Source organism: Dermacentor variabilis, chromosome 5 (genome assembly GCF_050947875.1).
Source record: "Dermacentor variabilis isolate Ectoservices chromosome 5, ASM5094787v1, whole genome shotgun sequence".
Classification (NCBI taxonomy): Eukaryota; Metazoa; Arthropoda; class Arachnida; order Ixodida; family Ixodidae; genus Dermacentor; species Dermacentor variabilis.
The window spans coordinates 77,662,044-77,684,540 of record NC_134572.1 but is presented as its reverse complement, the minus strand read 5'-3'; the positions used below and the strand labels follow the sequence as shown (position 1 = coordinate 77,684,540).

General features: G+C 44.8%; 1 protein-coding gene across 1 annotated transcript; it reads right to left on the bottom strand.

Annotated features, from left to right (window-relative positions):
* Nucleotides 1-6,828: 6,828 nt before the first annotated feature.
* On the bottom strand, nucleotides 6,829-9,781 carry LOC142582833 (uncharacterized). Its single transcript, XM_075692894.1, has 3 exons — nucleotides 9,627-9,781; nucleotides 8,363-8,458; nucleotides 6,829-7,305 (listed from the first exon to the last, which is right to left on the bottom strand). Exons 2-3 carry the CDS (start codon nucleotides 8,384-8,386, stop codon nucleotides 6,829-6,831), a joined length of 501 nt encoding a protein of 166 aa, XP_075549009.1. The 5' UTR covers nucleotides 8,387-8,458; nucleotides 9,627-9,781.
* Between the last annotated feature and the right edge of the window lie 12,716 nt (nucleotides 9,782-22,497).

The window sequence follows — 22,497 nt, the reverse complement described above, 5'->3', positions numbered from 1 at the left end:
CTGCTTCTCCTCCGCCGCGGGTCGCACCGGTATTGCGCTATCTTCGGTGTCGGCAGACGTATGGGGAGTGCTTAACGCCTGCTTCACCTCCGCCGCGGATCGGGCCGGTATTGCACTATCTTCGGGATCGGCCCACGTATGGGAAGTGCTTAACGCCTGCTCCTCCGCCGCGGGTCGTGCCGGTATTGCACTATCTCCGGGATCGGCCTACTCATGGGGAGCTTTTTTTCCTTACAACGACACGAAAATTTCCTTGGACGGTAGAGGTATACAGCTGAGTTGTAAAAAGTAACATCAGGCCGAAAAGAGCACGATTGCTCGCGGCTCAAGGAAGTAAGCCGCCGCGCAATACCGCCAACGTCGAGAAGTGTCATACTACGACGTTGACGTCATTGTATGATCACTGCGTGACTGTATGTTCTGTTAAGTGTTTATCACTCTATATATCATAATAATCACCCAGCGCCTGGAGTAGCGTGTTAGCGAACAGCCAGGCTTTCATCTTCAGCGTATCAATAAAGCTTGTTTCTCTCTCTTTTTCTCTAATATCTGTACCCATCGGCACACCACCGCTTGTTACATGCCGTGGTTGCTATGATGCTGCTGTCAAGGCAGAAGCGTGCCAGCCTTACTGCAGATGAGCCCTTTACATGGAAACAACGAACAAGCAATGCGCTGGGTGGCAGTAGAAAATTGACATGCCAGCGAAAAACGAGACCAATTTGCGGCCTAGCAGGTGGTGCACCGCGAGGTGGCGCGGACAGGCAGTTTGCGGCCGTAAACTTTTGCGGTCGACTGTACGTAGCCCATACGTAGCCGGCTAACCTGATTTCGCCTAATGCTGCCCAGTGGAGATTCACTGTAAAATAAAGCTGAGTACTGTACAGCGCTCAGCAATTGGAAATGCGATACTTGTAACGCATGGCTGTCGGTGCTTTTTGTCTCATTAGTGGACGCAAGGGACACCGAGCGGTCTCAATGTGGTATACGATGAAACTAAATGCCGCTTTGACGCAATATCACTGTTTGTTCCTCGGTCTATTGCCAGCCCTATCCGGTAGCACAAGAAGCACCGACCACGATGCATGCAGTCCGATTGGGGCTTCTCAGTCGCTGAGTACTGTACATTGGTGGTAAACTTTGCTCTCCATATTCACGCTGTATCACAACGTTAGAGAATAGCTCACTTTGTATCAAAATTAGGACTAACTTGCAACATACTGTAGCTACAACATGCGAACACTTAAGTTTGCCACGCGCTTTTACTTTGTAGCTCGCACTGAACGCGATAGCACCTTCAGCCCATAAACAAGAGCTGATTCCATGTTGGCTTGGATGCTTTCTGTTGTTTTCCATCACCTGCTTCCGTAAAAAAAGAAGTCGCCATCGCTACGGACTACGGCCTGAGCTAAGCAGCTCCTATATGCTTCTGGCAGCACGGGCTTCATTTATTATTTTTTCTAATATTTTAGGAGATGTTGTCACCTTTAATTGGCGCCGGCTACTGATTTTCACAGAGACATAAAAAAACTAAACGCATTAAAACTAAAAGTCAACTCCAAATCACGATAACAGAAAGCCGAGTCACATAAGTACGCTAAAGCCACACTAAAACTGAAAGTCATCACAGAAAAACAGCAACACAAAGTCCAGTCACATCATCATCATCATCATCATCATCATCATCTTTTGTCCATTGCAGGACGAAGGCCTCTCCCTGTGATCCCCAATTACCCCTGTCCAGCGCCAACCGATTGCAACTAGCGCCTGCGAATTTCTTAATTTCATCATTCTACCTAGTCTTCTGCCGTCCTCGACTGCATTCCCTTCTCTTGGCATCCATTCTATAATCCTAATGGTCCACCGGTTATCTAACCTACGCATTGCATGACCTGCCCAGTTCCATTTCTTTCTCTTAATGACAATTAGAATATCGGCTTTCCCTGTTTGCTCTCTGATCCACACGGCTTTCGTCCTGTCTTATAATGTTATGCCTAACATTATTCGTTCCCTGGCTCTTTGCGCAGTCCTGAACTTGTTTTCGAGCTTCTTTGTCAGTCTCCAAGTTCCTGCCCCATACGTGAGCACCGGTAGAATGCAGTGGTTGAACAGCTTTCTTTTTAATGATAATGGCAAGCTTCCAGTCAAGATCTGACAATGTCTGCCGGATGCGCTCCAACCAATTTTTATTATTCTGTAAATTTCCTTTTCATGATCAGGATCCCCTGTGAGTAATTGACCTAGGTAAACGTAGTCCTTCATAAACTCCAGAGGCTGACTCTCGATCCTGAACTATTGTTCCTTTGACCGGTTATTGATCATTACCTTTGTCTTCTACATACTAATCTTCCAACTCCACTCTTATACTTGTGGCGACACACTCCGCGCATATTTCTGCGCACCCTCCATCTTCTTATCATCTGGCCCAGCATAACACTACTGCACGCTGGACTGCTTGGTCGATGAAACATAGCGCCACCGCCACGTCATCCGAGGTATGCGTCACCGACGGTGGCTGTAAAAACAGGCTGCCTGGCTGAGAAAGACCGCTTTCTACCTTCCGCTACTGGGACGAAAGGGGCGTTGGTATGCCCGTCCGCTGCCATCGTTAGTCGAATTAAGAATCGTTACGTTTCTATGTTGGGAGTCGTCCTTCGGCAGACATGACATCCCACATACTCTCTCTGGTAAGGTCCTCAATTATTTGTTGTAATTAGTCTGCATTGTTGCTGAATAGAACAATGTCATCGACAAACCGAACGTTGCTGAGATATTCGCCGTCGATCCTCACTCCTAAGCCTTCCCAGTTTAATAGCTTGAATACTTCATCCATGCACGCAGTGAATAGCATTGGAGGGATTGCCTCTCTGTCTGACGCTTTTTTTTTGCAGATATCTGCCTCCTGCTTTTGTTGTGTAGAATTAAGGTAGCTGTGAAAGCTCTGCAGATATTTTTCAAGGTATTTACATAAGCAGTCTATACTCCTTGATTACGTAATGCCTCTATGACTGCTGGTATCTCTACTGAATCAAATGCCTTTTCGTAATCTATGAAAGCCATATAGAGAGGCTGATTGTACTTTGCCGATTTCCCGGTTACCTGATTGATGACATGGATGTGATCCATCGTGGAGTATCCCTTCATGAAACATGCCTGTTTCCTTGGTTGACTATAGTCCGGTGTTGCCTTTATTCTATTGGAGATTATCTCTAAATATTTTATATAATACTGGAAGTAAGCTAATGGGCCTATAATTTTTCAATTCTTTAACTTCTCCCTTTTTTGTGGATTAGTATAATGTTGACATTCTTCCAGTTCTCTGGGACCCTTGAAGTCGATAGGTAGTTCGTATAAAGGGCCGCTAGTTTTTCAAGCATTATGTCTTCAGCATCTTTGATTAAATCCAGTGTTATTCCGTATTCTCCTGCCGCTTTTTCCCGTTTCATGTCTTGCAAGGCCTTTCTAAGTTCATCGCTAGTTATAGAAGGAGCCTCCGTAACCGGTTCATTACTACTTCGACTGGAGGTATCGGGGCAGCTTTGGCTGCTGTACAGGTCAGTATAGAATTCTTCCGCTGCTTTTACTATATCTTCGAGATTGCTGATGATATTGCCCTGTCTATCTTTCAGTGCATACATGTTGGTTTGTCTGATGCCTAGTTTTCTTCTCACTGTTTTCAGGCTTCGTCCATATTTTACTGCTTCCTCAGTCTTTCTCACGTTATAATTTCGAATATCCCTTATTTTCTCCTCGTTGATTAGTTTTGACAGTTCCGCGAATTCTATCTGACCTCTTGAGTTGGACACTTTCATTCTTTGTCGTTTCTTTATTAGGTCCTTTGTTACTTCGGAGACCTTACCTAGTGGTTGCGGCTTTAACTCAAGTACTGTCCGTACACGTATCTACGCTTTCTCTCTCTTCCCCTTCTCCCTTCCCCCAGCGTAGGGTAGCCAACCCGACTCTTGACTGGTTAACATCCCTGCCTTCCTATATTCCTCTCTCTTTCTCTCTCTTACCCACTGGTTGCCTTGGTGCCTTACCTCCTACTTCAATCGATGCTTCTGAAGCCAGCCTAGTTAGGTTTCATTCATTGCCTCTATGTCATCTTCATCTATCTGTTCTAAGGCTGCGAATTTGTTTGCAAGTGCCAACCTGAATTGGTCTGCTTTTACCTTAACTGCGTCTAGGTTGGCCTTTGTCTTCTTTACCAATTTTACCCTTTCTCTCTTCAAATTGAGGTGAATCTTAGCCCTCACTAACGTATGATCACGTCACTTTACCATGCCTAACACTTCTACATCCTGCACTATGCTGGTATCGGCAAAAAGTATGAAATCAATTTCATTTCTTGTTTTACCATTAGGGCTTATATACATTAGGGCTTTTATGGTCATATAGGTGCACTAAAGTAAATACAAAGTCTGATCACATAACTACACTAAAATCAGAGCACATAAGAAAACCCGGATTAGGTTTAAATGAAGGTGCATGAATCCAGGCACTAGCAGTACTGTGCTGTAACCAAACACTGGAAAGGTTTCTCCCTTTGGTTGTAGGAAAAAAAAAAGAACTTACGTTTTAGTGTTGTCGAGTTGATTCACTGCTTTGTTGACTAAGTTAGCGGCGTTTTGTTTCAGCTTTATTAAAGTCGTGGACACAGTTTGATACTGCGTACAATAAAATTCATTGTCTCAGGATCCAATTTATTTTACATAAGTCCCACAGAAAAAGGTCCCACACAGCTTTTTTACTAGTGTTGTACTTGACAGACAACGCTACCGAAGCTACGCGCGTTTGCACTGGACTTGTTCTTTATATGCGATGCTTTCTACGGAATAACGAATGCATATACTAATACAACTTGTGGGCGTGAGCTTGAGCCAGATCCCGTATTTATGCACATTCGCGCTTCCAGTATGCATCCTGCTATATTTTGGTTGCGAGCCTAAACGGCGCGCAGTGGCCGCTGGTTGCAGAAATGTACCACTCCGCCGGTTGGATGGCCAACAAGTAAGATTCTGTGACGCCTTCAACATAATGATTACGACATATTTAGTAACATAAAAGTGTATGGGACCACTTCACGTCAAAGTACATTACTGATACCTACATCTTTTTCTTTTTTTCATATGTAACCCGCTGCGGTGGCTTTGGGGATATAGGGTGGCGTCGCTAAACACGAGGTCGTGGGTTCGCCTCCAGGCCGCGGAGGCTGCATTTCGACGGGGGCTAAATGCGAAAGCGCTCGCGTACTTAGATTCATGTGTACGTTAAACAACCCCCAGTGGCAAAACTATTGCGGAGTCCCTTATATATAACGCGCCTGATAATCACATCGAGGTTTTGGCACGTAAAATGCTTGAAAGATTTTTTCTTTATGTGTGCCCACTGTTTTTTGGTCCTGAAGGTTGCCAGTGCATGAAGTCTCTCTAGACTATGTAGCACTGCCCGGTGTCTACACAAATCAGCCTGACCTTATTTACTGCAACATTTACACTCTAAGCTACTGCGAAACGACCCCCAGAAGAAGCGCAAGTGAGTTTACGTGACCGCCTGATTTGGAAAAAGGACGTGTTGGTGCTTATCAAGAAAGTTCAAAGGCCCATTTAAATTGCGATAAGAGTGAAGATTACAATACCTAATACAGAAACCTACGTTTCACTAAAACTTTCAGGTCAACGAACAATTTGATTCCGGAGTCCACGGTAAGCACAAACCAAGGAAATAAGCTTGCATTTGTTGGCTATTTATGTGAATTATGTACATACGTCCAACCTGTTTAGCTGCTGTGGTAGCTGGCATCGCTACTCCTAATTCTAGCTGTAAGCGAGCAGATCCTGATAGTAACGTTGCTGTCCAGCCGCTACCGCTGTTGTTGAATTTTGCTCCCGGTGCGTAGTGAACGAACCGAGGAGCTTTACTGGGCGTGTCCACTCAACATCGCGTGTTTAAGTCGGGGTGGTGACCGTCCTGGGATTTTCATAAAGCGCAAGAGCCATAGAGAGCATGAATAATCTAGAGCACTGCATTACGCGTTCGAACAGGCCCGATGTTGTTTTGGGCTGTGTATCATAATTTTCAGGATTAGTGCTAACTTGCATGACGCTTCGGCGGTGACAGCACAGCGCCGCTCCCCCACCCTTCTTTTCTTTTTTTCTTGTGCCACCTTTTTTTTTTCTCATCCTCAGTCGGGTGAGTGTCGTGTCGCTTTCGAAGATATTTGTTAGCCTCTTTCTGTCTGCATGTTGTTCATATATGTTCACATGATTGTTATTATTACTACGAAAACATAAAGCTGATTGAGGCTTGCATAACGGTTCATAGATCTACTTTAGGGTAAACAAACCTTTTACTAGCTGACGCCAGGCCTAAAGCTCAAGGAGAAGAATCACCGTTCCACTTTTCAAGAGTTAGGCGTGCTGAAGAAACACGGCGTTATGAACGCCCGAGACGTGTACTTCGCGAACAGTATTGCCGCAAAAACGATTTCCTGCTCCCATATTCTCCATGCATTGTGACGTAAAAAAATTAAATGATATAAAACACGGCACTGAGAGTGCGGACAGCATTAATTTATGCGGGAAGCATATAGCCAGCTGGCACTGCAAAGTAAAATAAGGGAAAAGAGACCCAAACGACAAATGTCCGGTGCTTACGGCTCCTTTTTTGGCGTGTATTCAATTAATTTCCTTTCTATACTTGCACGCCGCTATAGCCAGCATTCGCGTCATCTAGGGTGCGCCCAGCTGGAAATCCAGGGACGGCCACCCTATGGCTGTTATCATTGTTCTTGACGTCTTCCGCCTTGTTCTTCGCCTTGTCATTCACCTAGCCTTTCGCCTGTTCCTTCGCCTGGTCTTTCTCCTGGTCGTTCGCCTGGTCGTTCGCCTGGCCTTTCGCTTGGCCTTTCGCCTGGTCGTTCGCCTGGCCTTTCGCCTGGTCGTTCGCCTGGCCTTCCGCCTGGTCGTTCGCCTGGCCTTTCGCCTGGCCTTTCGCCTGGTCGTTCGCCTGGTCGTTCGCCTGGTCGTTCGCCTGGTCGTTCGCCTGGTCGTTCGCCTGGTCGTTCGCCCGGTCGTTCGCCTGGTCTTTCCATAGGTCCTCCCCCACGTCTTTCCGTAGGTCTTTCGCCATTTCCTTCTCGGGGCCCGTCATCGCCCGGTCTTGGTGGACGCCTACCGCCATGGCGCTCCCTCCACTGGCCACCGCGTCTATCGCCTCCGCCTCGACGATACCCTCCACGCTGCCCGCCTCGACGGTCGCCGCCTCGACGCTCGCCGCCTTCACCACCTTCGGGTGGGTCTGCTCCTGTACGTGACAGGCAGTAGTGTATGGCAGAATATACAGTGAGTGATCAGGTTTCGTATCTGGTTACACGCGGCAGCACTTGCCGAACACTGCATAGAGCGCTCCGCCTTCTATGACGTGTTTCGGTGGGCCATGTGTAGCAGTTCTCGAAGCTGTAGAGTAAGGTTAGCATGGCGAGGAAGTATATTCTTTTTCGGATGACTAATAAGAGGCTAATGAAGCGCCGAGCCGATGCACTCTCGGTTGTGCCGCCACAATTCTTTTCGCTGGGAAAGCTTTTAGAGAAGGGCCGGGCCTGGTGGGGATGGCGTGAAGACGTCGGTGACGTAAAAGAATGTGACACTTCTGCTCAGTGTTACAATAGAAATACTTTCGGAAGAGACTTCATATTCTTAAGAAAACTTTCTTTTAGAGGACGTAAACGGAACAAAACTTGTTATTGGGTGACTTTGTTTGCCGCTTTACCCTAGGGCAGATATAAAAGTCTATCGAATTATTTTTGCTGTAGTCGACGAACTTTTTCTGTCTTCTAATTCACATGCCTTTTAAGTTCGCTAAAATGTTTTTCGAAGAAGTTTATGTAAGTACTTTGGTGTGGCATTGTTATGCATGCTTCCATTGCACGTTTTCAAGCAGCGGAAATGAAGCCCTCCATTTATTTTGCAAGACACCGCATCTACTCACGGAATAAAGAGAGGATATATTCCGGAGAATCCTGTCCTGTCCTCGAAAGCCAATATTTTCCAGATTAGCAACTCTAGCGATGCTGTAAAGTTCATTCGGCTGAAGATAAAAGCGCGAAATCGATGAGCCAAGAACAAATCAAAGCAGTAAATATTTTGGGCAAATGAAGCCAACGTTCAAGTTTGGGTTCACGGTAGGCAAAATTAAGACTACTTTTTGTTAGGCGGAATCTGTAAGCGGAAACATTGTGTCTGAGAAAAAAAATCATGTTGCGTTTCCCATAAGAAACAGCGCCGAATTAGCATGGAAGTATAATTAACAGCAGAATATTGCTGTTTGCTTTAATAGCCAAGCGCGTGGCGGCTGTTATCACCGTTGTCACGTCCGCTGCCTCCATGGTCCCATCGTTTACTTCGAGACAGCTCCTCGCTGCCGTCCGTCAGGTCGTCCATAAGCTCGTCCACTTGATCTGCGCGAACACATAAGTGGTAAGCATCCCGAAGTGTTCGTAAATAAAGACGAGATAAGCTTATCGTGAAACTTATAGGAAAGCACATGAGCGTTTTTGTTCGTTTCGCCCCTAATAAGAATAGCTCATACGGGCCCTTAAAATCGTGCTCTATTTTAATATTTCTTTTTTAATTTAACAGAATTTTCAGAAGTAACCTCTAGCATGTAGCACCACTTTTACTATTCATCTGGATTACTCTGAGAGGCGCCTATTGTTTGAATGAGAATCCGCTGTGATGGCTCAATTACTATGGCATTGCGCTGCTGAGGACGCGGGTTCGATTGCAGTCCGCGGCGGTCGCGTTTGAATAAAGACGGAAAGCAAACATGCTCGTGTACCGTACTTCGAGTGCACGATGATTGTGGTATAGCTTTACTAAAAGATATATAAATAATCTTTTATCGCAAGTTCCTTATAACCCAGTGGGCTGTTTCCGGACGTTAAGCCCGAAGTTTCAATTATTTGCAGAATTAATCAACGCGTACAAGCGTCTAACTATCCAATATTGTCTAATTACCTTTTAAACTAACTGCTTTGTGGCACATGTTGCAATTTACGGATCGCTGCTGCCAAGTTTGCAAGGAACGTCCACTTCGAACGAATTCTGAGAATGTCGCCAGTTTGGAGATTTGCCTTCCCAAAATTTTGGACAGGGCTCGCTGGTGTTGCAGTTACTTTTGTATTTCACTGCATAAAAAGGCATTTCGCTAAACAAAGTAAGAGGAACAACAGGTAATTTTCACCGCAAGTTCAACGTAGCTTATCGCCAATGTAATGACAGTCTCAACATTCCTTCCAAATGAATGTGCTTTGAGAACTCTCTTATTTCTAGTGGTAAATTGCAATATATGCACTAAAGTAACTAGTTAAAAGTTTATCAGGGAAGTTTTGTTATTTTTGCAACATCAAGGGCATTTGAATTTCGTGTGCATAAGTGTCCCCATCTTGAGTATTCCATTAGAATGAGTTGATTTGAGTTATATGACACTGGCGATTATCAATATGCAGTGATATTTAAAAGGAACGTACCTGGTATAATATATTAAGGATCAAAGCAACATAAACAAGTATTTTTAATCTGGCTCCGATATGTCTAGAGCAACACGAATTACTAGGGGAAGCTTACCATCTTCAGCGTGTTCTTCATTGCCGTGGTCACCGCGAACGAACACAGCAGCGAGAAGAAAGACAAGCAGAGTGAGAGTAAAAATCTGCATCTCAGATGTCTGTGACGGGCGCCTTTGTGACTTGCTGTGAGAGAGCTAGGCCACACGCAATGTTCGAAGGTCCTTTTATAGGCGACGAACGTTGCGTGTTCAACAAGCACTTGCGTTCTCTTTCTGCCATCATTCCGCCTCAGTGTTTGTCGTGCTCTGACGCGTCACTCTTCAGGAATTGTTGATCCAGCTGAATTTCGAACACGTGTTCGATGAAGTCGATAAAGAAATCACCGTACCTCATCGTGTATATAAACAGATAGCGCGGAAAAAGCATTGTAATGGATAAGCGTTTCTCTCTCCCGTAGGAAGTTCACGGAAACCCCAGTCTTCTAAATACAACACTCAGGTATAAGTGAAAAGAAAATAGTGACTACAAACGTTGCATTTCTCTCCATTTACGCGGTACAGGATAAATTAGTATGGCTGTCCACAATGGTTCTGTCAACTTTAGTGTTTTCGATCGGAACCATGTCTATCGCTTGATGGTTTTCAAGCAGCCTAGCATTGCTCAGGAACGTTACAATCTTTAGAAGGCATGAAAGCAAACGCAAATGCAAAAAGAGCACAGTTTTACGATGGGCAGATATAAGAGACATGACGTCTATCTTTTTGATTTGAAAACGAGAGAAACAGCGTAGAGAGAAATAAAGAACCGGACTCTACATAGACGTGCACTTAACCCAACTAGTACAACATATTATCAGCGTGTGTTAAGCAGTCTGTAAGCTACAGAAAAATAAAAAAAAACGAAATCATGGCATTCAAATAGTATAAAACATGCTAGGACATAAAAATAACAAAGAATAGGGATAATTGTCAACGTCCCACAGAGAAGTCTGACGTAGTGGCGTTCAGCCTAGACTATAAAATAAAGAAGCAAAGTATTGAACCCTACTTTACTTTAGCGTCTACGCAGCTGCCTTTTGTTATATTTTCGGTGGGACACTATTGAAAAGTGCTGCGAGAGGCAGGTGGCAATACAAAGGTTATCGTTGAGCAAAACGAGAACAAGGCGAAAGCAAGAGCCAACGTTTCGACAAGTGGACTTTTTCTCTTCAAGGCTTGAAGAAGACAAGTCCACTTGTCGAAACATTGGCTCCTGCTTTCACCTTGTTCTCGTTTTGCTCATGCTCTTGAATGTCCATCTCCCGCATTCCCCGTGTTTTCCAAAGGTTATCGTTAGAATTCGAAAAACGTGTATGCTTGGAGAAGTGGGGGTTGCGCAGAAAAGTACTAATGGACTTTTAAAAGCACAATCTCACTTACAAAGAAACGGGTATTAAGCAGCTCCTTTACAGGTAATTGGATAGGGTTTAAACTTACGAAATGTTGCATGCAAGATGTAGTGTTGCTTAAAACCTTCTTACAAGCGTGCCTTCAGTGACCGCGGAAGGGAAGGAGGGCTAAAATAAAGGACAGGAAAAAAAGAAATGCAATTTTTTGAGAATTGCACTAATAAGGAGGTCTTCAGCCATGTTAAAGGGAAAAAAGAAATCCTATTTTTTGTTTAGTTATATGTGCAAGTAATAGAGGAGTATGTGAAAAATAAAAATATGGAACCCCCTATGTGATTCCTTTCAAAAACAGCAAAGAATGTTACTACTAAAAGATGTGCAGACAGAATGCATATGGCGTATTATATGTGAAGGAAAGCTTTAGGGAAGCCGTTAATTAAATGCAATACAACAAAATTCGATTCATATGGTTGTGTTGATTTTCATTCTAAGCAACATGTAATCTCATGCAACGCTTATGTTGAGCACTACACAGGTCACAACGTGAATTTCGTGCAACATTTGTTTGTGTTCCACACCATTAGAAGAAAGCTGGATCTTCAAGTTTATGCAGAAAAAACCACCGGCCTCGGAATGTAAAACACTTTTTTTTTCTATAACACCTAAATCGAATCTAAGTATGCGGAATATATACAGCTTTCTTCGTACTATATAACCCCGCCGAGCCGATAGAGTCAATTTGTCGGTTACCGTTGAATTCTTGTCGCCGACAATTTCTTTTAGACAGTGTGTAAGTGCGCTTAAATTTTCAGAGCCAAATGTGGCGCATAGAAATGATCTTTCTGGGATTTAATTATATTCTGTCGGTTCAGGATCGTACGTGCGCCACGAATGAGCGCATCTATAGCAAAATAGAGTTTGAACGTTGCCTATGAGCACGCAGGTTCATAGACGCGAGCTCTGGTTTTCTTCAGTATAGACATAGTTACATAAGCCGATTTATTATAGGGGGCTAGTTTGCTTTAGCTATACAAGAAGGTTCACTTCATAAATGAGAGAGGCTTTCTGTATCGAAGAAGCAATGGCAAGTGTAGGAATCATCCTTAGCTAAACGTGCACGAAAAAATACATAATGCTTAGCAAGGACTTGCTGTTACTGCGCTGAACTCTTGAGCAATCTCAGGCTTTGCAGGTTCTTCCACACTTTTCGTTTGATTCTGACTCGGTTCACTTCGCTTTAGGCGTTCAACCTTTGTTTCCTTGTTATCTGTATGCATTCAAATATATTTCGAAATTACATATTCTGCGTTCTTGTAGAATAAACTCAGTTTTGCTAGCCAGCCAGCATAGGATACTTGACGCCCTAACGGGTATCTGTGCTTGCTTCTGTGTCATAACCATTTTACCACGAACTTGGGTCACTGCATTCTTAAATATGACTGCACCCTTTGGGGCGTATCTTGTCCCGCAACGATAATCGCCGTCTGCCTTGCCTGCATGCCTTTCTTGAAAACTCTGCCCTTATTACTTTCCTGTCGTGAATACTATACCACACTCATAACGCGCGTGCCATTCGTTACCTGTAAGTACCGGGCGCGCAGTTTTAAGGAAACAAAATGTGGGCAAGGTACACGACGATGATTGTTGTGGGACAAGATAAGCCCCAAAGGGCGCAATGTTATTGAAGAGTGTGGGTAGTCTATGGTCTAACGGGTAGAGCACCGGGATGCTGTGCTGAGGAAACCGTGTTCGAAGTCAACTGTTCGACTAACTTTGGTCAAAAGTATGTGCCACTTTTGAATGAGTGTCTTTCACGCCAACTTGGGTTACTGGGTATGTTTTGTGGGTATGTGCCGTTCTTTAAAGAAGAAAAAAAAACCTTTAAGATTTCTCCGCTGCTGGGTGGAATCAAACCTGCGTCATCATACATATTCAGAGAGTCTCGTCTGAATAAATATTCACACAGGCTCCACGCGTTGACTTCGTGGCTACGCACCTCATACATGACGCGATTCGGCGGTGGCAATATGGTGCGTCGCTACATTTCTCAAGTGCCGATCGCATTCACATCGACACTCATTGTGAGATGGGTTTTGCCAGATATTTTTTTTTATTCTCCGACTTAATGTCATGCCCTATACAGAACTCTTATCAATTTTGGTGTGTATGTACGTAATTAGTTTGGTGAAAAGGAAATGTAGCAACCTTTTCTGTTAGTGAACGTTTCATTTGTTGCTGTATTGTTTCCAGACTAGCCTCAGATAAGGCATACTGGCTAATTACTGTGCTTCGTCAATAAATAGCTTCCTCTCCTTCATATAAGACCACCTTCATGAGATCAAATTTAACATTTGCAGATTTTGCGTCGCTTTGTACATTCTTCGTCTAAGAGGGTACATTACGTGCTTCTGAGCACTGTTTGGTTACCCAATGAGGTCGGCGTTTAGAAGTTGAGCATTTCATGTTGATGCACCCTAGCGCGGCATAGCGGTTTGTCACTGTTTTAGTGGTAAACAATGTTTTACAGCGAAGATGTTTAGGGCTACATTCCCCACTATCGTGCCCATGTGCAGAAAAAGAATCCCGAAGATAATGCAATGCCGGGCCGACCAGCGGCGGAGGTGAAGCAGGCATTAAGCACTCCCCATACGTGGGCCGATCCCGAAGATAGCACAATTTCGGGCCAACCCGCGGAGGAAGTGAAGCAGACGTTAAACACTCCCCATACATGGGCCGATACCAAAGATAGTGCAATACCGGGCCGATCCGCGGCGGAGGTGAAGCAGGCGTTAAGCACTGCTCATACGTGGGCCAATCAAAAAGATAGTGCAATGCCGGACCGAACCGTGGCGGAGGTGCAGTTCTCAATTAAGAGGCCTACATACACAGCTTCGCTAGTCATCCTTCTTCACAGAATGGAAGGGCACTGAGTCTTTTTTATTTGGTGGTCATCTGGGATTCTTTTTTTAACGCATAGTTTAAGACTATGGGTGTCCCAAACACTGACGACCTTTATATACATGCCATGGCCAAAGAATACACTTGCGCGAATAAAAATACACGCCCTAGTGTAAACTCCAGTATTTGTCAACATAACGGAAGACGTAGTTTTATAACGCTGCACCGTAGCGCATTGTGAGTTGCACAGTGGTCTACTTTTACAGCTGTGCCACAGCCTAGAACACTGCACGGGCCGTTTTTTCTGGCCCCGGCCCAGCCCGAACCCCTAAGTACATTGCGCTGGCCCACCCGAGTCCGACGCGATGATATTAAACCTGGCCCATAGTCGGCCCGAGTCACAAAAATCCAGGTCCCGCGTGACCTGGCCCGACTCGGTTTGGTTCCAGCCAATAGCTTTCACTGTGTCTGGATTTACCACTGGAGTTGCTGCCGATTCAAAAAAAGCTGGAAAACATGGCATCCTGTGTTCACCATGCACGTGCGTTAAATTGTGCTAAGAACGACCCTACTACGGTTTCCAAATAGTTATTGTGGCAATGTACTTAAAACGAAGGCACAGGGCAACACTTCTGTATACGCTGATAGCTATTTTATCTCACTTTTGAATTTAAAGCGACCAGTACAACGTACAGTGATAGAATTCGAGCCAACAAACTTGGTGGGAACCTAAATTTAAAAAAAATATACTGGCGCATTTTCTTTTTTAAACAATACTACACTGCCGCTAGAAGCCCTTTTGGCTCCCTTAAACAGAAGTTAGTGACGTGCAAAGGTAACACTTATGTGTAATCGTGAGTGAAAAATCGCCGAAGAAGACAAGTCCGCTTGTCGAAACGTTGGCTCCCATTTTACATTCTTCTCGTTTAGATCAACTGTAATAATAATGTGACGCGGAACATGGCATTTTCATTTCGTTATTTGGCTCCATTTTAATGGGGTCAATTTTTCTGTCGACAATTTGCCATCCGTATTTCATAATATGAGTAAGTTTGGCCTCTACTTTTGTTTCCACGTCAGGGTTTTTAACCACAGTGCAAGTACAGCGTACATACCATGGTCCTTTTTGCACCATAATGTTGGGATATGAGGCTTCTTTGTTCATGTTAATTCCCAGGGAACTCACGTAGCACCACAAAAACAAATACAAGACCGTGAACACAAGAACTGAGCCACTTGACGTGTGAAAATATCATTCAAAGGTAAAATGTGATGAAATTAGGAAATTCGCGGGCGCTAGTTGGAATCGGTTGGCGCAGAACAGGGGTAATCGGAGATCGCAGGGAGATGCCTTGGTCCTGCAGTAGACATAAAACAGCCTGATGATGGAAAAGCAAATAATGGGAACAAGTGGCTAATTGCAGTATGCCTTTAGAAACAAGTTCATTCATAGATGAATATTCAAAATTTTATTTGTAGTGTTATTTTATTGCTCTCAACAAGCATTTTAATTTCTTTAATTATTATGATTACACAGAAGGCAATGCAGAGCGGCACATCAATGACCCCTGCCGAAAGTTATACGTTTTTGTGCAGGAAAAAAAAAAGATTATTGACGATTTTGCCTTTAGGCATACATTCTGCTCTTGAATAATGTAACTAGTTGTACTGAAATCCAAAATCAAGACGGGCTTACAGATGGAGTAGCACACTGTAGTATAAGAGTTATAAACAGGGAAAAGGGGCCTCAGAAAGGCTGGCCAACGTTTCGATAGTATGACTTATCCTTTGACGACGATAGGTCCTCCTATCGAAACGTTGGCCAGCCTTTCTGAGGCACCTTATACATTTATACTATAGTCGTACTGAAGCTTTCTTTTCATTGCTATAGCAATTATATGGACACTCAAAGCGCATTTTTGCTGTCGCCGTCACCGTTGCCATCGCCGTGATGTTCCGCATAAAGTCCGATGGCGATGACACAGTCGCCGCGCGCCGTACGCTGTATGTGCGAGTGAAAGAACGCGAGGGAAGCCGACGATCGCGGTGCAATCAGGCGCGCGCGAAGGAAGGAGGCGGAGAGCGAAAGGCTGTGGGGGGGATGGGAGGTAGGGAGTGGGGGCGACGTTGTGCTTCGGCGGCCACTGCGCACTTCGCGTCTGAGAGCAAGGGCAACCAAGTCGCGGCTCATTCTCGCGCGCCATATATGGAGGAAAGCGCGTAGGCAGCGCGGGAGGAAGGGGGACGGCTTCGACACCCCCAATACAATATACAGTCAATACAGCTCAATACAGTGCATTGCGTACGAAGGAAGCACTCAACTAGGAATTACTAGACACGCGCTGTAAGAAGTTGAGGCTGAAGTTCTTCCATGCTATTTATTATTCAGCTGTTCGGGTTGATCACGAAAAGTTTGTGCAAGAGCCTTTTTATAGATCCAATCGTGTTGACCATGATTTTAAGGTCCGTGAATTTGCGACAAAAACTGAATTGTTTAGAATGTCTTTCTTTCCTAAAACCATTAGGGAAGGGACTAGACTGTCGAGTGATGTTGTGAGGGTTGAATCAAATGATGCTTTCTTTTTGATCTTGTAGATTGTAGATGTGCATTGCTAAGGGCTTTGCCCTTTTCTTTCGTTTTTTTTTCGTTTTTCCTCTTTTGTTATCACTTTTAACACTGTACAGGAGCAGAAGTGTCGTATGTATTTCTTCTTGTACCCCCCCCTCCCCCCCACTGCAATGCCTTGGCGCTTTGGGTTCCTTAATAAATAAATAAATAAACAAGTGCGCACTTTGCATGGCAGCGCGCGGTCACGCGCCGTATCTTGAAAGGGATCAGCAGACGGCTCATACCTTTGTGCACGCTGTGTTCTTGCCCGTGTTGCGTTGAAGCGATAGACCACACGAAGGTCACTTCGCTCGCTGCTGCTGCCGCGCTGGCTCCCACTAGCGTTTTCAAAGCGAGTGTTCGCGCGATGTGATGTGGTTATGTTTGCTTGTGCGCGCTGTCACCATGCTTGTTAATTCAGTTAGTGAGCGAATGTTTTCAAGTTTCTACGCCCGATAAAACTACTATCGTTACTTCGTAAAGAATGTCTTCAAGTTTTTCTCCCGATAAAACTACTATCCTTACTTTGTACAGCTATCTAGTAATTTGCTATCGCAATCGATGCTTTGCCTTTCGGTCGCAACTGCGACTTTTTTTTTTCACTGATTCCTCTTGAGGCTGTTCACAATCTGTAAGAATATATATGCCATGCACCGCGATAATCTGGGCACTGGAAATACGAACCCGTCAAGGGAAGAAATTGTGCACACACGATAGCCCGAAGTCACTGCAACCGCGCACTGCACGAGACGGCAGAGGACCCTTGGCCACAAGCACTACACACTTACCGTAAAATACTTCAACACTGCCGCCTTTGCAGAAGTACGATGCCGCCACGACACCCATCCCACACGACAGCTGAAGTCCTGGAGGCAACTCCAGACCAGCACCTATCCTCACTTCATACACCTCACGGCGATGTGTCCCACCCGTTATGAACCCCTTTGTTTTTTCTGTGCAGAGCGAACTACCCTCTACTATGCCACATGGGACTGGAAAAAAATCCCTAATAACCCTTTCAGCCGAAACACGACGCACAAACAGTGGGAGATGGTGCAGACAAGCTCGGCATCGAAAGAACGGGGAAAGCTAATCGCCGGAGTCGAAAGTGCTGACATCGCCACTGAGGCATTGCATGGAGGGCTCCACGCACCACGGGTACCCACCCGTGTAAATGCTAGATAAGATAAAGTTTTTTTCTCTCTCTTATAGGTCTGCTATACGAAGTATACTTCAGACAACTGAAGACAGTTGAGTGATTTTTTTTTTGCATTGAGTCTCCTACCATTCAAAGTTTTGCCCCTCATCAAAACAATTTCAATGCAAATATCTGTCTAAGTCTTCCTCATTTTGATCCGACTCTGTGACGTCTTCCCGGCCTTGAAATGTGTCGTTCGCCGCCACTCCCACGCCCGCCAATGCGCTTCCCCTAGGAAAGGCGGCGCCACTGTCAAATTCACTGCGCCACCTCCATCTAAATGACGAGTCGTCTATATCTAGCCTGAGCACAATCAGCTCAAGGAATCCGCAGTCTTAAAAGCCGAAAGCAACATTTACCAAAGCTTTCGAGTGTCTCGAAGATGGAAATAAAATGGGGCGCGTGATGGGCACGGGCAATGACTGGCACCCTTTTCCGAGCGATGGAAGTGCGCCGCTTATGTGCACCAATATGTGCAGTGCATCGCTGTTGTGCCGCGGCCTGCCTGCCCCTGCTTTCTCAGCAACCGACTGGCTCCACTGACCTAAAATTTTTATTGGGGTGCAGTTTTTATAGACCAAAGTATTGGAGCGATCGAAACTCGCTTGCCCGGGTCTAATATGGCCCCTACAGAGGTCCAACTTCGCTCCGGGCCCGAATCTCTTAGGCCCAAGCTCTTCCTGGGCCCGATTCAGCAATTACTTACCCGGCTGTGCCTTCACGGAAGCTTAATGAGCAGTAATTGTTATGGCTAACAGTTCTGCATGTGATCTCTGCGGTGTTGAAGAGAACATTCACAATCTATTGTGCCACTGTCCTCAGTTTGAAGCACAAGGACAATCTATAACCAACGCATTCAGGAAACTAAATAATCGTCTTCTGAGTGAACAGACAATACTAAGAACACCATCCCCACCGATCGCCGGCTCATAAGGCACTAAAGGCACTATTGTGCTTTCTGAGAACGTCTGGCTTGCGCGAGCGCCTTTGACTCTGTAATGCTGTTCGTGCACGTCTCTCTACCCCCATCTCTCTGCTTCTCTCCCTTCTTTCTATTAGCCTTCTCCCTTCCCACAGCGCAGGGTAGCCAACCGGACTCTTGACCGGTTAACATATATATATATATATATATATATATATATATATATATATATATATATCTTGCTTACGTGGCCCTAGTCTGTGCAGTGCTTTACTACAGCCTATCGTGTAAGCTGACAACGTGACTCCAAACTGCAAATACAAAAAGACGTCCTGGGGCCTGTGCTTCAAAAGGAATTCTCCATGCCGCTAGAAATGCACGCGAACGATGTGCGTTCAGCCTCTAGCGTAACCGGATTGCACGGGTAGACAGACATTTTCGAAGGAAATATATATTGATTTATCCCTCAGTGCTGCATTTTGTCACCTGCTTGAGACAGACAAAAGAAATACCCGTCACACATTCGTCTCAGCTTCGAATAATTCGGAACTTCGCGCCAAGCTCCCCGAGCGCCTCGATCTCGGCTAATGCCTGCCCATCCCGACGCGCTTATTTCTTCACGTATGGCACGGGACGGGCAAGATTAGCTTCGACGTTGACTCCAAGTTCGCGTCAGGAGCGTCTCCGGATCACTGTTTGCTTAGGAGGTTCCAGGTTGCAAAGACGGTCGCCTCAGTTTCTTTTCTGAATTTTTCTACCTACGTCCTTTATTTTGTGGCCACCTCTCGTAACACTCCGCTCCTAACTTACCTCCTTTCTGTCCAGCTGTCAATTACGGGGTCATTTGGAAAGATCAACCACTAAGTCTAGACAGCTGTCACGTGTAGACTTCCGACGAGAGGAACCTAGACTGCAAGGAGAGATCATTGTTCGGTGTTTTGCTTTGTGAATCCCAAAATATTTGTTTTTGCGCACGCAGCCCTTAAGCCACTTTTACGTGCCACGTGCAGTCGGAAACTTATTACCTTTCTGTGCTATTTTCTATGCAGAGAATTGTTTGTCGCCATCACCCATGACGTATAGAACACACCAGTTCTCATATGAATTGCTACTTCCCTAGGAAGTGCTTTAACTTGTGGAGGCAGCGTTTCTATACCTCCTGCCGACGTCTGTCATGTAGAGAAAGAGTTTGCTTGATCAAGAGACTGAAGTAATTTTCATTTCACGTATGCCACTGGAACTTTTTCGGTTAAAGATCTTTTTCTGAGGTCAAATGATCAGACGTTGCGATTTAGGCGGGATACGTGCCGATTTTTCCCTCGTTGTCCGACTGTACCGCAGCTTAGGTGTAGAACGGTGTTTTGTCCTGCTCTGGCCTCTCCAGACCCAGAGTCATCCTGATGATGGCGATATGAGCCTCCGTTCATGATGGCAGGCTCATAATAATATGAGCCTGCCGTTCGAAATGGGGTGGTGGCATTTTGCCACTACGCTCGTTTAAAACTTTCCGGTGCCGTTTAGACCATTGAGCATCCTTGTACATCAAGTTACATTATTGAAAGTAGAAGGTTGACTACATCGCATCCTATCGCTTAATTTTTGTCATTACTCGTCAAGTTATCAATTGAAACACATGTAGAATACGACAATGATTTTATGGAAAAAAAGTCGCAGTTTCGCCCGAAACGTGAAGCAGCGATTGCGATATAAAATTGGTGGACAGCTATACGAAGTAAGGATAGTAGTTTTATCAGGCGTATAAACTTGTAAACATGGGCACACTAACTGAATTAACAAGCATGGTGTCACGCGCGCACGCCGGTCATCTAACTAGTCTTCTAACTGGTAATCGGTCATCTTGCTGCACACTGCATGCATTGTGACTGGATACCTTTGTTCAAAAAGACTAGAGTGATGGGCAGGCATTCTAATCAACTGACAAGCGAAATTGTAGCTGCCCATCTGCTGCGTTGTCAGAGAAAGAGATACCGTTCTTGTCACGATGGCAGTGGCTTGTTAATCTGTTAGGCGATCTGTGATGCTGTGGTAATTTTACACTCCCTTTCCGTATTTTATTGTGCGGTGATATATGTACTGTGATCAAGTGCAATAACGCATAAGCTGTTAGTAGCCGATGTGTCTTTTGTGCCTTCTCTCGTCTCGTGCGTTTCTTTGCGCTGAAAACTGTTAACATCTTACTCGAGGACCGCGAAAACTCGTTGTCAAAGCGCTTGCGTGAACGAACGCGCCAGCAGCAGTGAGTGAAGTGACCTTCGTGCCGTCTGTCGCTTCAACGAAAAGTGAATGCCGAAAACACACAGCGCGCACAAAGCTAGGAGCCGTCGACTCAGATAGAGTCTGCCCCCAACGAAGATCGTTCTTACGGCCGGGTGACCGAGTGCAGCCGCCACATGCGCAGTTACAGCTGGAATATAACGCCGTCCCCCCTCTCTCGCCCCCCACCCCCCTATGCATCGCGCGCGACGGGAGACGGCACGCTTCCTGCCCGCTTTCGTCTCTTTCGCGCCGTCGAGATTGAGCCGCGATGAGCGGCTCCCCTCGCACGCCTTAACTCGCACATTCAGCGTAGCCCGCGGGGCGATGGTGTTGTTACCCATAGAGATTATACGGAACCTCACGGCGACGGCGACGGCGGAAATAGGCTTGGAGTGTCCATATACTTGCTCTAGCAATTAAAGAAAAACTTCTGGACCGGTCTAAATAATTTTTTTTGCATTTCGGAGAGAAAGGTAAATTCTAGTGACTATAAGAAACAGTTTTGATTAGGGGCCTAAAAGGGTTTACGATTACTTTTAAAAACTGGTAGGCTAAAGAAAAAAAAAGCAGCGTAATGTTCTGAACTCTATAACTCGGCACGAAAAACAGATCTTGCACTTCTGTAAACTGTATTTGTTCGAGTATGTAAAGCAAATAAATTTGAAATGCGAATTTAAAGCTTGCGTGAATTTATTACAGTGTTTACAAGCGTTTTGCAAAAGACCTATTCACAGATAATTGGTATATTTTCGAGTGGTGTAGAATACATCAATTTTGTCGGCTTTATATGTATTATTAGGTGAGTTTACACATTTGTGATGTCGTTTTGCATTGCTGAGTTACGGAGCTCTAAACTTGATGCATGACTTTTTCTTAATTCTTAAAATGTCAGCAACTAAAAAAAAAGTTGTGATAAATAAAACGATTCCCTTGCTACAGCAACCAGATATTGAGTTGCTTTTAGATGCAATAAACCTCATCAAATATCGTGCAGTGGTTGCTGAGAAAAAACAATTTCTTTGCTTCCACATATTTGTGCAGGAGCCCTGAAGCTAAAGCTGCCTTTCAGGAGAAAGTTTTACCTATAGATGGTTCTAACAGATGCCATTTACAGAAGTGAGATATGTGTTCATGTGCAGAGTTACACGTATCTAAATTTCATGCTTTAATATTTGTTAAACTTGCCTATTCTCAATGTTAAAAATACCGAGCCATTGATCAACATCTTGCTTCGTGCAGTAACTAGAATTTAATTTTCTTTCTCAGTGCAACAAGTTTAATTCGAATCCGTCTAGCGGTTATGTGAAAGTATCTCTGTGTTTTATATGTATTTGAATAGGAAACAGGACTTGACTCTGTCCCGAGCTAAAGCTTCGTCTTAAAACCTAACGCCTCGGTCAAACCTACTACATCCGCATTTATCAATGAATGCATTCTTTGGCTTTCTAACAGAATACGCTCAGTTGTTCCTACACAATATGTACTCGTTGGGCCCCAGTCAACTTCATTAAAAAATTACCATATAACAACGCCTTAGCACCTAACCCGATGTGGCTATGGAAAACAGGGCACTACCCGGTCATTTCACACACACGCTTATATATATATATATATATATATATATATATATATATATATA

Bases quoted from the DNA above. Each gene is read 5' to 3' on its own strand.
- LOC142582833 (XM_075692894.1), bottom strand. From the start codon at position 8,386: ATGGAGGCAGCGGACGTGACAACG. The intron at 7,306-8,362 runs GTGATAACAGCC...TGTCACGTACAG, and splicing joins AGGCAGCGGACGTGACAACG to GAGCAGACCCACCCGAAGGT.